Source organism: Meleagris gallopavo, chromosome 8 (assembly GCF_000146605.3).
Source record: "Meleagris gallopavo isolate NT-WF06-2002-E0010 breed Aviagen turkey brand Nicholas breeding stock chromosome 8, Turkey_5.1, whole genome shotgun sequence".
Lineage (NCBI taxonomy): Eukaryota > Metazoa > Chordata > Aves > Galliformes > Phasianidae > Meleagris > Meleagris gallopavo.
Window position 1 is genome coordinate 21,894,870 of NC_015018.2, and position 12,514 is coordinate 21,907,383.

At 61.1% G+C, this 12,514-nt stretch overlaps 2 protein-coding genes across 4 annotated transcripts in view; one reads left to right on the forward strand and one right to left on the reverse strand.

The window, feature by feature from the left end:
• The first annotated feature begins 32 nt into the window (after positions 1–32).
• Positions 33–7,666, forward strand: LOC100546355 (prominin-1-A-like). 3 transcript variants are annotated; one of them, XM_010714619.3, is made up of 25 exons: positions 35–203; positions 398–535; positions 1,030–1,091; positions 1,188–1,393; positions 1,729–1,849; positions 2,440–2,503; positions 2,738–2,827; positions 3,017–3,207; positions 3,285–3,356; positions 3,500–3,563; positions 3,702–3,861; positions 3,944–4,096; positions 4,167–4,290; positions 4,403–4,494; positions 4,652–4,736; positions 4,823–4,966; positions 5,110–5,181; positions 5,314–5,403; positions 5,495–5,548; positions 5,765–5,845; positions 6,121–6,189; positions 6,275–6,364; positions 6,439–6,551; positions 6,870–6,887; positions 7,162–7,666. In XM_010714619.3, the coding sequence occupies exons 1-25, from the start codon at positions 74–76 to the stop codon at positions 7,211–7,213; spliced, it is 2,535 nt and encodes an 844-aa protein (XP_010712921.1). In that variant the 5' UTR covers positions 35–73; the 3' UTR covers positions 7,214–7,666. The 3 variants fall into 3 exon arrangements, with proteins under 3 accessions (XP_010712920.1, XP_010712921.1, XP_031410333.1); XM_031554473.1 differs by lacking the exons at positions 6,870–6,887; positions 7,162–7,666 and adding exons at positions 728–935; positions 6,622–6,854 and having other exon boundaries at positions 158–203; positions 398–643; XM_010714618.3 differs by lacking the exons at positions 6,870–6,887; positions 7,162–7,666 and adding an exon at positions 6,622–6,857 and having other exon boundaries at positions 33–203.
• Positions 7,667–9,177: 1,511 nt separating this feature from the next.
• HPS6 (HPS6 biogenesis of lysosomal organelles complex 2 subunit 3) overlaps positions 9,178–12,514 on the reverse strand; it is a gene marked incomplete at its 5' end in the record, with an annotated part of 4,834 nt that continues 1,497 nt past the window's right edge. Inside the window, one exon of the mRNA XM_031554474.1 lies at positions 9,178–12,514. Within this exon, the coding sequence (XP_031410334.1) occupies positions 10,242–12,514 (2,273 nt within the window).

The window sequence follows — 12,514 nt, forward strand, 5'->3', positions numbered from 1 at the left end:
GCTTCGGGAGTCCTGTGGGATCGCGCTTGGGACGCCCTGCTGCTGCTGCTGGTGGCCCTGACCCAGACACGGGATGGCCGGGAGCCAGGCGGTGGCCGGGACAGGGTGGGGCGATGCATTTGCCAGCGCAGAGCTTTTCAGTCACTGGGCTGAAACTGAAAGGAGCCGGGCGTTAGCTGTGCGGCGGAGCACCGCGGGACGCGGTAAGTGCTTCGTCCCCACCTGTCCCCCCTGAGATCCTTCGCTTCCCCCCGGGCACACCCCGCTGCCCCCACCCCTCCTATATCCCAACCCCAGGCTGTGGGGTATGGGATTTTTCCCCCACGTTTCCCGCTCGGGGATGGGTGGCAGGGTGTGACGTGCAGCTCTGCCACCTCCTTGTCCCCTCTCTGCTCAGGTGCCACCATGGAGCTGGGGAACATCTCGCAGCCCGTGTACGGCCCCGGCCTCGAGGAGCCGAGCAGCAGCACGCCGGGGCTGGTCCGCATGGTGCACGGCTTCCTGCGCCTGGTGCAGCCCCACGGTCTCCCCCTGGGTGCGTGCTGGGGGTCCCAGGACTGCCCGAGTCATCTGCGGTGGGGTCGGAGGGTCTCACGTCGTGTCACGTGGCACAGAGGCAGCCCATAATAGTCCATAGGAGAAGGTAGGGCAGAACCTGGAAGTGAAGCAAGCAGCGCGGACGGGGACTTTGCCCCCGTCCACGCGGAATGCTTTATCCCCATCCCAGGTGTCACGTGCACACTGCCAGGATGATGGCAGAACATCCCTCTGGAGCCTCCAAAACAGAGAGTTTTGGAGGGACTGATGATGCTTTCCTCTTTGCCAAAGGGCTGTGCGGTGCCACAGCCGGGGGGAGACGGCCGGAAGGGAAAAGGTGCCGGGCGGGTGCTGCCCAGAGCCGCGGCACTGGGTGGTGCTGGGAGTCCCAAAGCCAGGTTAGGGTTAGGATTGAATTAGGGCTGGGTTGAAGTTAGGGCTAGGGTTAGGGACGGTGCCCGCTCACGACCATTTCTGCTCCCCGTCCCCCAGAGCTGATAGCGGATCTGGCACAGACGCAGGGCGAGGTGGCGACCGACGAGCAGAAGGAGGAGGTGAGCGTGCGGCCGGGGTGCGGAGCCCCATCCCACCCCGCGGGGTCCGCGCAGACCGGGGGTGCCAGCCTCGTGCCGCCTTTCTCCCTCTCACAGCTGCTGCGTTACGAGCTGGGCTTCCTGGTGTGCGTCGCCATCGGGCTGCTCTTCGCCGTCGCGGTGCCGCTGGCGGGATGCTGCTTCTGCTGCTGCCGCTGCTGCGGGCGCTGCGGGGGCCGCATGTCCCAGAAGCGGAGCGGGCGGATGCGCAGCCGACGCCGGGTGCTGTACGGCGCTGTGCTGCTGGTGTCCGCGCTCCTGCTGTGAGTGCCGCGGCGGCCGGAAAGGCCTCGCCAGGAAGCTGCCTTTCTTTGCGGGAGCGGCTCCAGCGCGGAGAGTCGAAGGAGAGGAAGCGGTGGCGGTGGGGAGCGGGCCCGCGGGGCAGAGCCCTTCCCGGCAGCCTCGCAGCGAGGCTCCGCGTGCCTCGGTCTCCCCGTAGCGGGAGGGGCGGGTTGGGCGCGGGGCGCGTCCGCTGCACGTCCAACCGGGTCCCTCATTGGGGTGCTCAGCAGTGCGTCCTGCACCTGCGTCTGCAGGGTCCGGGAGAGGACATCGGTTCGGTGCTCCTCCCGCTGACCCCACCGCCTTTTTCCTATAGGGCCGGCGATGTGTGCGCCTTCATCAGCAACATCCGCTTCTCGCAATCCGTGAGCAGCACCTTCCCCAACATCAACAGCACTGTGCACGACCTCCGCTCCTACCTGCTCTCCATCCCCCAGGCACGCCTGCATCCCGAGCGGGGCTCGAGGGGAGGGCAGCCCCGGGGCTGGGGGTGGGAGGAGTCCCCAAGGAGTCCCCACCCCACACTGTACAAGAAGGACAGAGAGCTGTTGGAGAGAGAGGGTCCAGAGGAGAGCCACAAAGATGATCAGAGGGCTGGAGCACCTCCCCTACGAAGACAGGCTGAGGGAGCTGGGCTTCTTCAGCCTGGAGAAAAGAAGGCTGCGGGATGACCTCACTGCAGCCTTTCAGTACCTAAAGGGAGCCTACAAACAGGAGGGGAATCAACTCTTTGAAAGGGTTGATAATGGCAGGACAGGCAGAAATGGTTTGAAGTTGAGGGAGGGAAGATTTAGGTTGGATGTCAGGGAGAAGTTCTTTACTCTGAGAGTGGTGAAGTTCTTTACTCTGGAACAGGCTGCCCAGAGAGGTTGTGGATGCCAGATTGGATGGGGCCCTGGGCAGCCAGGTCTAGTATTAAGTGGGGAGGTTCGTGGCCCTGCATGTGGCAGGGGGGTTGGAGATTCATGATCCTTGAGGTCCCTTCCAGCTCTGGCCATTCTGTGATTCTGTGATCTCTCACCTGCAGCAAGTCAGCTTTGTCATCGACAGCAGCAACGTCCCGTTGGGCAACACCAATGACAGCCTGCTGAGTGAGTGTGCATGGTGACGGGGGTACCCTCCTACTGCTGTGGGGTTGATTTGGGTATAGGGGTGGCTGGGGATGCTGGGCTAGCATGGCCCTGTTGCCTAGACTCCAGCACATTGCTGTGGGATGAGGTTTGGGGTGAGGATAATGCTTCCAGCAGCTCCCCTGCAAGGCACGGGCTGCTTAGTGCAGACCAAGAGGGTCCTGCATTGACCCCCTCCTCCTCCCATCTCCACAGACATTGGGCCCCTCCTCGGCGGCAGGATCGCCTCCAGCATCAGGAACAACACAGACGAGGCGCTGGGATCCCTGCAGAGCCTTTTGGGAGGTGATGTCCCAGTGATTCTGAGGATGCACGGGGGGCACTGGGGGAATATGAGGGCTGAGGGCTGGGCTGGGGGCACATGTGGTGTTTTGGGAAAGGCCTCTGGGGAGGGATGTGCCTGCTCATCCCCAGTCTGGGTGGAACGCTGGCACTTTGGGGTGTATTTCTGGATGTCCCTTGCTGCCTCCCCAGCAATGGAAACACTGGCGTCCACCTTCGGCACCATCAACAGCACCCGCTGGCGCCTGGAGAAACTGCAGGGCACCTACGATGGGCAGCTGGGCACGCTGCGGGCACGCATCGAGAGCACCTTGCAGCGCTGCGGGCAGCCCTGCAGCACCGCTTCATCCAATGGTGTGGCCTTTGTGGCCAACTATAGCACGGTGAGTTCTGGGGGCCATGGGTGTCCCCCACCTCCCTGCCCAGCCCGCGGTCTCCTCACCCCGATCTGTGCCTGCAGGTGCCCGGTGTGGAGCGGCAGCTGGAGGCGCTGCGGGATGTGCTGGACAGTGGCATAGAGGGGGATTTGGAGGTGAGGGGGTGCGTTGGGGGAGTGTGAAGGGCTGCATGGAGGGAAGAGTGGGGTGGGTGCCTGAGGCTGGCGGAGTGCGTAAGTCCTGTGCTGTCTATGGATGGCTGGGAGGGGGTTGGGAGCTGGATGCTGTCCCTGTGCAGGTGATCAGCGTGCTGGAGCAGGCCCCCAGAAAGGTGCAAGAGCAGTCCCAGGATGTGGTGACACGTAAGTAGGGCCACCGTGCTGATGCTTGGCCATAGGGACCAAGCATCCCATCCTCTCCTTGGGTTCCCGCTGACCTGGAAGAGCAGGGTGCGGGTAGCAGCTCCATCAGTGACCCATCCCTGTCCCCATGCCCTGCAGGGACTCAGGAGCAGCTGGGCTACATCAGGCAGGAGATTCGCAGCATGCAGGACCAGCTGCCGCTACAGAACATGGAAGAGAGAGCTGGGAACCTGGTGAACCAAACCGGTGCCGTGCTGCGGGACAGCCAGAAGACTGTCACTGACCTGGATAGTGTCAGGTAGGGGGGCTGCTCCATCTACCTTGGGCATTCCCCCCTTCTTGGGCTCTCAGCCCAAACTGTCCCCATCCTCCTGCCCCAGGTGGAGCGTGTGCGCCCTGCTGTGCTGCATGGTGCTGCTGGTAGTCCTGTGCAACACCTGTGGGCTGCTGCTGGGGCCGCTGGGGCACAAGGAGAGCACGCTGCCCACCCAGCGCGGCTGCCTCTCCAACACCGGAGGGAACTTCTTCATGGCGTGAGTGAGGCTCCCAGGCAGGGATGTGCAGGCTGCACACTCTCCGTGCTGATGGAGCTCTGTCCTGCAGAGGGGCGGGCTTCAGCTTCATCTTCTCCTGGCTGCTGATGCTGCTGGTGCTGCTCACCTTCTTCCTGGGGGGGAACATCTACATGCTGGTCTGTGAGTCCTGGCGCAGCCAGCAGCTCTTCCAGGTGGGCTCCTCCCTCCTCTGCCTTCACCCAGGGCTGGGACAGCTTTGGGGGCTCTCCCTGGTCTCCCACTCTGCACCATGACTGGTTGCTTCATTATTTCCCTGGAACCCAGCTCGTGGATACCCCCGGCCTCATCCCCGGCTTCAACCTTTCGGAGGTGCTGGGTGACGAGAGTGGCACCGTCACCTTCTCACAGATCTACAGGTGGGCACAGCTATGGGCAGCTCCCCCAAGGTGGGTGTCCCTGGGCCGGGAGCTTGTCCTGGGGTTGTGTGCAGGGAAGGAGCGAGGTGTTCCCTAGGTAAGGACATGCCCTGGGGGAGCACACGGCTCGATCCCAGCCCTGTGCCCAATCCTCCAGACAGTGCCAGCAGGATGCTGCCCTATGGCAGACGCTGCGCCTGGACCAGAGGGTGTCCCTGGATGAGCTCCTGAACATCAGCCAGGTGAGTGCCAAAGGGGGACACAACACAGGTGGGGACATGGGGCTGGCACTGTCACGCCTCTCCTCACGGCTCCCCTCACCCTGAAGTACACAGGGGAGATCTCAGCGACTTTCCAGAAGCTGAACATCACCCTGACCCCCATCTCTGTGCTGAACGAGAGCCAGCGAGAGCTGCTGCTGAATGCCTGCCGCGATGCACAGCCCCCCAACTTCACCCACACCCTGCAGCAGGTGTGGGGCTGCGGTCGGGATGGGGGGTCCGGGTGCTGTCCCCTCTGCTATGGGGTCCCGGCTCCATCCTGCCCCATGGGGATGGGGTGCAGCCCTGCTGTCGTCCTCACCCCCACCCCACCTCAGCACTGTACCTTTCCCAGCTGGATCAGGGCATCACGGTGGGCAGCCTGCAGGAGCTGGCCACAGAGCTGGAGCAGCTGGTGGACAACGCGGTGAGACCCTGTCCCCAGGGCTGAGGGGTGTCCCCTGGCCAAGGAGCCCCTTATGCCCCAGAGCAAGCAAGGGCTGGCAGTGGGGTCCCTCTCTGGTTATCTGGTGGGCACTGCTGAGAGCCTCTCCTGCAGGGTGCAGATGTGCAGGTGGACCTGATGGCAGATGCTGCTGAGCTGCGGGAGCTGGACAGGGAGCTGAAGAGCAACTTCTCAGGGCCGCTGGTGAGCGATTCTGGGAAGGGGAAGAGGCCCTGCTGGGGGTCGGAGTGAGCCATGGGGTACACGTCTCTGTTTCTCTCTCCACCACCCCCAGAAAACCCTGAAGGAGAACATCCAGCTGGTGCAGAGCCAGGCTGCCCAGCTCGAGGTGAGGCACACATGGGGCAACCCTGCTCCTACACTCCCTGTTATGGGGCTAATCCACAGCTTGGGGCACGTCGGGGCTGTTGATGGGAGATGGGGCTGCCCTACTGGTATGGCAGCTCAGAGATGCTGCATCTCACGGATCGCTGCTGCATGGGATTGGGGAGATGCAGAGACCCTGCTCCCCCCGTCGTGCTGCTGACAGCTCCTTTTGTCTCAGGCACAGACAAAATCCACGTTGGACAAAGCCAACGCCACAGAGGAGTTCCTGGGGAGGGAGATGGGAAACATCATCAAGAAAGTGAGCTCGAATTGCCCTGCTATGGGGCACGTGGGGGGGATATGACTGGGTTGGCCCCACTGAGACTCCACCTGACAGGGATACCACATAGTGCCCAGGGTCCTCTGTGCCCCCAGGTGCCCCCACTTCTGGCAAGGGGTCTGGGGGCATCTTGCAGACCCTTTGCTACCAGATCGAGGTGGCATTTTGGCTCTGATCCTGGCATGGAGGGGATGCGGGGCACGGTGTGGGCTGGTGGGGTACAGCATCCCCACTCTCTGCCTGCCCCCCCACAGGAGATGTGGGCCTTTCTAGAGGAGCTGCTGAACTTCTTTGAGACCTACATCACCTGGGCCAAGAGCAGTGTGAGTGAGCCTAACCCAGCCAGGCACGGGGATGGGTGGCAGGGTTGGGGGACCCCAGCATGACCTGTCCCAGCTGTATCCCCAGCTGAGGATGGATGTGGCACGCTGCAAGCCCATAGCCCAGAGCCTGGATAACGTGGAGGCCATCGCCTGTGACCACATCTTGGACTCTATGGTGAGAGGGGTGACACGAATATGGGGTGGAAGATGATGCTGATGGGGTGGCTGATGATTGTTCCTTGCTCCCAGAACACCTTCTGGTTCAGCCTGGGCTGGTGCACTGTGTTCCTGCTGCCCAGCATCATCCTGGCCGTGCGTCTCGCCAAGTTCTACCGCCGCATGGACATCGATGACGACTACAGGTGAGGATCTGCCCTGCCACGGTGCTGGTCTGGGGTCTGCTCTGCAAACCACCCCTTGGTGGAACTGCAGTGTGGCCGAAGGAACCGTGTGCTGCTGGAGCAGTGATGCTCGGGAATGGCAGAACTCCATGGGCTGCAGGAGCTCCCAAGCTGTGCCCAGATGAGGTGGCTGGAATGGAGGGACTGTCACACCCTGCAGCACCCACACCTTCCTTGCGTGCCCCAGAAGAGCCCCGTCCTGCAGCGTGATGCTGGGCTGGGCTCTCAAGAGGCCCTTCTGTCCCACTGACACGATCCCTTCTTTTTCCTTCCCCCTAGGAAAGAAGCTGTGGAGATGTAAGTAGCAGTGCTGGGTCCCTACTTGGGGTAAACCCTAGGGCATGGGGGACAAGGAGAGGAACCTGGAAAGCACAAGCTGAAGGGGGTGCAGGCAGCAGGGTGGGACCTGTGCAGTACTGCTGTTTTGGGGCCCCTTTACCACATTCCCCCCTTCTCCTTTTGGGGTGCTGGGCCACAGAGAGGGATGGCATTCTGCCTTCCCATGGCATTCTTGGCTGTCCCCTGCTGCCCTCTGTGGCTGGGCATGACGCAGGCACCCTTGATTTTGCAGAGGACCTGCATTCAACCTGTACAAAATCCCCCGGCCAGCTACAAGGCATTAGCCTCCATCAACACGGCACAGGCACTAAGGACACCGAACACAACAGCAGCTCTGTCTACTGCATCTTCTCCCTTAGCAGTGGGAACAGGCTGGAAGCCCCCTCCCCACTTCCCAATAAGTGCTGATGTGCTGCAGCTGGGAGACAGCCTGCAGGAGAAGGGTGTGTGCCCTTTGCACTGCCCCAGGTGGGGCTTTGCTACCCCTCATCACCTGGGGAAGGTGGCAGGGAAGAGGAGGAGTAGCAGAGCATCTCTTCCACGGCTCAATGCAGCTGTGGTGTGGGGCTGGGCCAGGGCTCCCCCCTCCCCCTTGTGTGCACAAGCAGATGCTCCTGTCTGAGGGGAACCTGCTTACCCACTCCATAACCAATGTGAGTATTTATCTGTGCAGGGAGCCTGACTCTCCAGTGCTGTGATTTTGGGTGTAAAACAATAAATGAGGTGATTTCATGTTGTAGGTATAGGGTAGTTCTATACACTTTTCTCCCCAACCCTTCCATCGTGGTCAGATGTGCAAAGAGGGGGCTCTGGGGCACTTGTTTCCCTGCTGCTGGTGCAAGCTGGGGCTGTGCTTAGAGGGCTCTTGACTGCAAGTGAGTCCCTGCCCTGCCAACTGCCGGAGCTCAGCCTACAGCCTGAGCCAGTCACAGGACCAAACAGGGGCTGCTTCCTGAGGACCACTATCAGCAGGGCTAGGTGCTGTCCCAGCATGGTTCAGGACGCTCCCTGAGCGCTGCAGATCAGGAGCTGCTTGATGCAAGAGGCTGCAGGTCAGTACCCTGATCCTTGGCGATTCTGGTGTTCCCCAGGGTGAAGGTTTCCTCCTGGAAGGGGACTGGGTGGAGGCCCCCATGTGCTAGTGCCCAACCTGCAGGTCCTCAGGAGCTGCATGTTGTTATGGGCTGAGCGTGTGCTGGCTGCTGTGCTGCTCCTTGGCTGAAGCTCTGGGACCGTTCCAAAGGCTGGGCTGGGAGACGTACATGCACAGCCTGACTCATTTCCTTCAATGCAAAGTCCAAGCCTTATCGGAGGGAGCGATGGAGCAGGCCAGCTTACGCTCTGCTACGGTCATCTGCTTTATCCTTTTGCTTCTGACCTTAGAGAGGCTCCTTTTTCCTTCAGGAGCTACCTGAACCTGTGCCATCCTTACCTCCTGCTGTCTCTCCCAGCACACGTCCTGACCATAAGTGGAGCCCCGTACCTGTTGCCCTGCGCAACCTTTGCCAACACACGGCAGCATCCCATTCCCTGCGGCTGCAGCTCTGTGAGCAGCCGTGGTCTGTTCCCTCCCTCCTCCTCCCTTCTGCCCAGCCCAGGAGCCCAGGGCAGCATCAGATGGTGTGGCAGCTGCTTGGGGAAGAGGCTGGGGCCGCTCACAGCGGTGCCACCGGGGCCTCGTATGCTATGCTTTCACCGGGCTCGTGTGAGCAGCAGCTGGGAGAAGGCAGCACCCCATGGCAGCACAAGGCCCAGCCCGAGGCAGGGCTGCCTGGTAACCAGCCCGCCTCCAGGGAACCGTTGCAGAGGTTCCTCTTCCCCATTGCCAGGGTTGTGTTCGTTCTTTTTTTCCACCACAGGGACTTTCCGCAGCTCAGCCCCCATCTGAGGGAGGAACTGGCACATCGCTGTGTTTGGACACAGCGGGGTCCCTCTAAGGAGGAAGCCACCCTGCTGCTGATTTTCCAGCTGGGAACACAGTTTTAGAGAAAATCCCTCTTTTTTCTAACCCCAGCATAGTGGCCAGCCACAGCTCCCTCGACACCCACCCTGGGCCCTCCAGGGGTGCTCATGGCACCAAAAGCCACAGGCTGTGCAGCACAGATGGCCCTCCTTGCTCCCAGCAAAGCGTGGCCTTCAGGCTGCGGTCCCACTGGGAGCCACGCTTGGCTCCCACTCAGCAGGAGCGAACGCAAACCGCCCTCCTCCCTTGCTCGTACCCTCACAGCATTCACCACTGCCCCAGCACTGCTTTAGGAATCTTTATTTTTAAAATGAGGCTGTCTTCTCCACTTGACCCCACTCTCAGGAGGAATAACGCAGCGGACTTTCCCCACCTGCTCCCAGCCTGGCACAGCACCAGGTGGCTCCACGGCCAGGGGTCCCTTTGCACCATGGCCGGGGCTCTCTGAGCACTGAGGACAGGCTGGAACCTGCATCTTCCTGCACGGCTGCTCTCACGTTACACTGACTTTGCAAACAGAGGCACAATGTGAGCCAGACAACCCTGACAAAGCCCCTTTGTGTGCAAAGGGCAAAGGTAGGAGAGATGGGGATGAAGGGCCCTGGCGTCCTGCGGCATAATCTAAGCTTCCACAAAGGAAAGGGAGAGGCGGGCCAGTCCCAAGCTTGCCCGGGCTGCTGCCAGCTTCTCAGCTCAAAAGAGAATTTGGGTACCGGCTGGGATGGAGAGATAAGGGAATTAGGCTGCTCTCCTCAGCTAAGTAGCTGCAATTGGTCACAGCTGCAGGGCTGCTCCCAGAGGAATTGCAGTGAGACGGAGTGCTGCAGGTGCCAGTGCATGCTGGGACTCCCAGTGTCACAGAGCTGCACCATTCTGGCATCTGAGCTCAGGGCAGTGACTCAATGACCCCACTGCAAGAAACAGGCAGAGCCTGGAGGCATCACCCCACTTGCTGGGCACAGAATGGGGAAAAGACTGTGTTTGCTCCAGACCACCACTCCCAGAGGACTGGAAAACTAGAAGTGAAGTTGCAAAGAGTCAAGCAAACCAAAATCAAAGTGTTTTGGGCAGGAAGCAGCTCTGCAGTCCTGTGATGCAGCCGGTACTTTCATCTGCAAATGCACCTGGCATTTGCTCCTCTACAGGGGCACAAACAATTGCACTTGCAAGAAACAACCAGAAAGCCTGCCCTAGCTTCAGGTGAGACGCCCAACTCCAGCCCCCACGGACTCGAGGCTTCAAAATGGAGCAGGCTTCCCTGCTGCCAGGCAGGGTACGGCTTCCTGGAGTGGATGTGGTTTTCCCCTTCCCTCACACCCAAGGACTGGAATCCCATTGTGCTTTCCCCTTCACACAGTGTCTCCCCGCACCAGTGCTGAGGCAGAAGTCCTTGCCCCGGCTGGCTGAGGAGCATTGCTGCCCGCTGCTTTTGGAGGGTTCTTGTGTTCTCGGGGTGGGGTGGGAGGGGGGAAGGTGGGGCTCTGCAAGGCATCTGAGTACATCTCATCCTGGATGCGGGGACGCTGCATGACCCGCTGCAGCAGCGGCTTGAGCAGGCCCACAGTCAGCTGGTTCCCCTCACTTGTGAAGGGCATCGGGTCCTGCCGGGAGCAAGGAAGGTGCTGCAGGACCACGGTGAGGATGTCTGAAGTGCTGAGCTCAGCAGGGCATAGCGGCCACAGCGTGTCCAGGTAAGGGTCCAGCTCCCGGTGCTGGGCGAACTCTGCTAGCAGCGTGGTGAATATCTCCTTATTAAGCAAAGGGCTGAGCTTGGAGAACTTCTCTGCCACCTCCACCACCCGCTGCCACTGCTTCAGGCAGATGAGAAGATGCAGAGCTTGCAGCACGGCCTTGGGCCTCTTGCTGCAGAGCAGCAGTTCGAGCTCCAACTCATCATCCACCTCACTGTGCTTACTCTTCCTGGCCAGCACTCCCAGGGCTCTCTTGTACAGTGGCACGCGGCCTTCTGGGCCCTCCTTGCTGCTGTATGGCCAGGAGATGCTCACATACTGCTGGGTCAGCTCCACAAAGTTGGGCAGCCATTTGGGTTTGAACCTCAGGAAGGAAGCACAGATGAGCTCAAAAAGCGGGACCACCCCATTCTGCCCCACCTCCTCCTGCTGTGGTCCTCCTAGGACCTTCTTCCAAACCTCTGGGGTGGCCCGGGCCACCAAGAGGCCATCCCCATTCTGCTGTAGCTGCAGGCAGCTCCTGGTGGCCTTCCAGGCAGCCCTGGGGAAGGAGGTAAAGACTGAGTTCAGGTAGGCCAAGTTGTCCTTGTCCATGTCAGAGTGCAGAACACGGCTGACCTCCTGCTCCACCAGTTCCTCACAGTAACTTTCCACCTCGCTCTCCGAGGCACTCACCACGCAGGTTTTGAGGAGCTCCAGGCTGAGGTAGCTCTGCAGCTCCAGGCTGATTGTACTCAGAAGCTTGGCATAAGTGTCTTGGAGGCCTCGGGCTGGCTTCTGCTTTTGGTGAAGACTGTGCTGCAGGATGGCAGTGAGGGCCACAGGTGCCTGGAACACTCCACCTTTCTTCAACTTCTCCACCGTCAGCTTGGAGCTGCTGAGACTCCTTCTCTGGTAGTACCTGCAGGCCTCCTCAAACACCATCTCCACCAGGCACGGCTCAGGCCTGCCACCGTCCTCGGGGTTGGAGAAACTAAAGCTGTAGATGCCAGTTGGAGCGAGGAACTGAATGCTATCTTCCTCTCCCGGGGACTCCAGGAAATGCACCTCTTTCATGCTCAGGATTTTCTTTTCTATGACCCTCCCACTGTTCTGGTCGACAAGGTACAGAACCCCAGCCAGCACGCAGGCCAAGATGCTACCGTAGGTCTTCAGCTCAACAGCATCACCCTGGGCCAGAGGCTCCGCTTCCAGGTCAAAGACGTGCCTCTGCGTCCCATTTGCCTCTAGCACGTTCACAGCACCCTTCCTGCTCACCAGCAGCAGAGCCCCACAGCTGGACACGGCACAGGTGTGAATGTCCAGAGGTGCCAAAGCTGAGAGGAGACCCATGGAGCCAAGCAGGAGCTTCCTGAAGTCCGACTCGCTGCTGGAGTGCAGCACCTTGCTGTGGACAAAGCCTGCAGAGGGGGCTGCGATGGTGAGCTTTGCCTGCTCAGGATGCCAGATAAGGAGGAACTTGGAGGTGGTGGCGAAGCTGCCAGAAGCGGGCACAAGGAAGACGTGCCGAGGAGATGCCAGGACCCGGTACTCGGGGCAGTTGTGCAGGACTATCCTCACGGGGCCCTGCTGCACACCTTGCTCCCCCAAGTCCAGGGCACGAGCGCAGATGCAGAATCTGAAGGCACATTTGCTGACGTCTGAGTGGGTGTCCAGGGGTGGCCTCTCCTCGCACCAAACCAGGTTGGCCGCCTGGCTGCACACGGACACGACACGCGCCCGGGCACCCTGGCACAGCTCCAGCGTCTGCATCAGCTGCCAACCCGCGGCCGGGACGAAGCGCCAGAGCTCGGTGCGGCCGTGCTCCCACACGACGCCCAGCGCCCAGCGGCCCGGCGCCGCGGGGCTCTGCGGGAACACCAGTCCCGCCAGGGCGGGCTGCGGGGTCCGCCAGCTCCTTTCCAGCTCGGCCCCGCCGCCGCCCCGCAGCT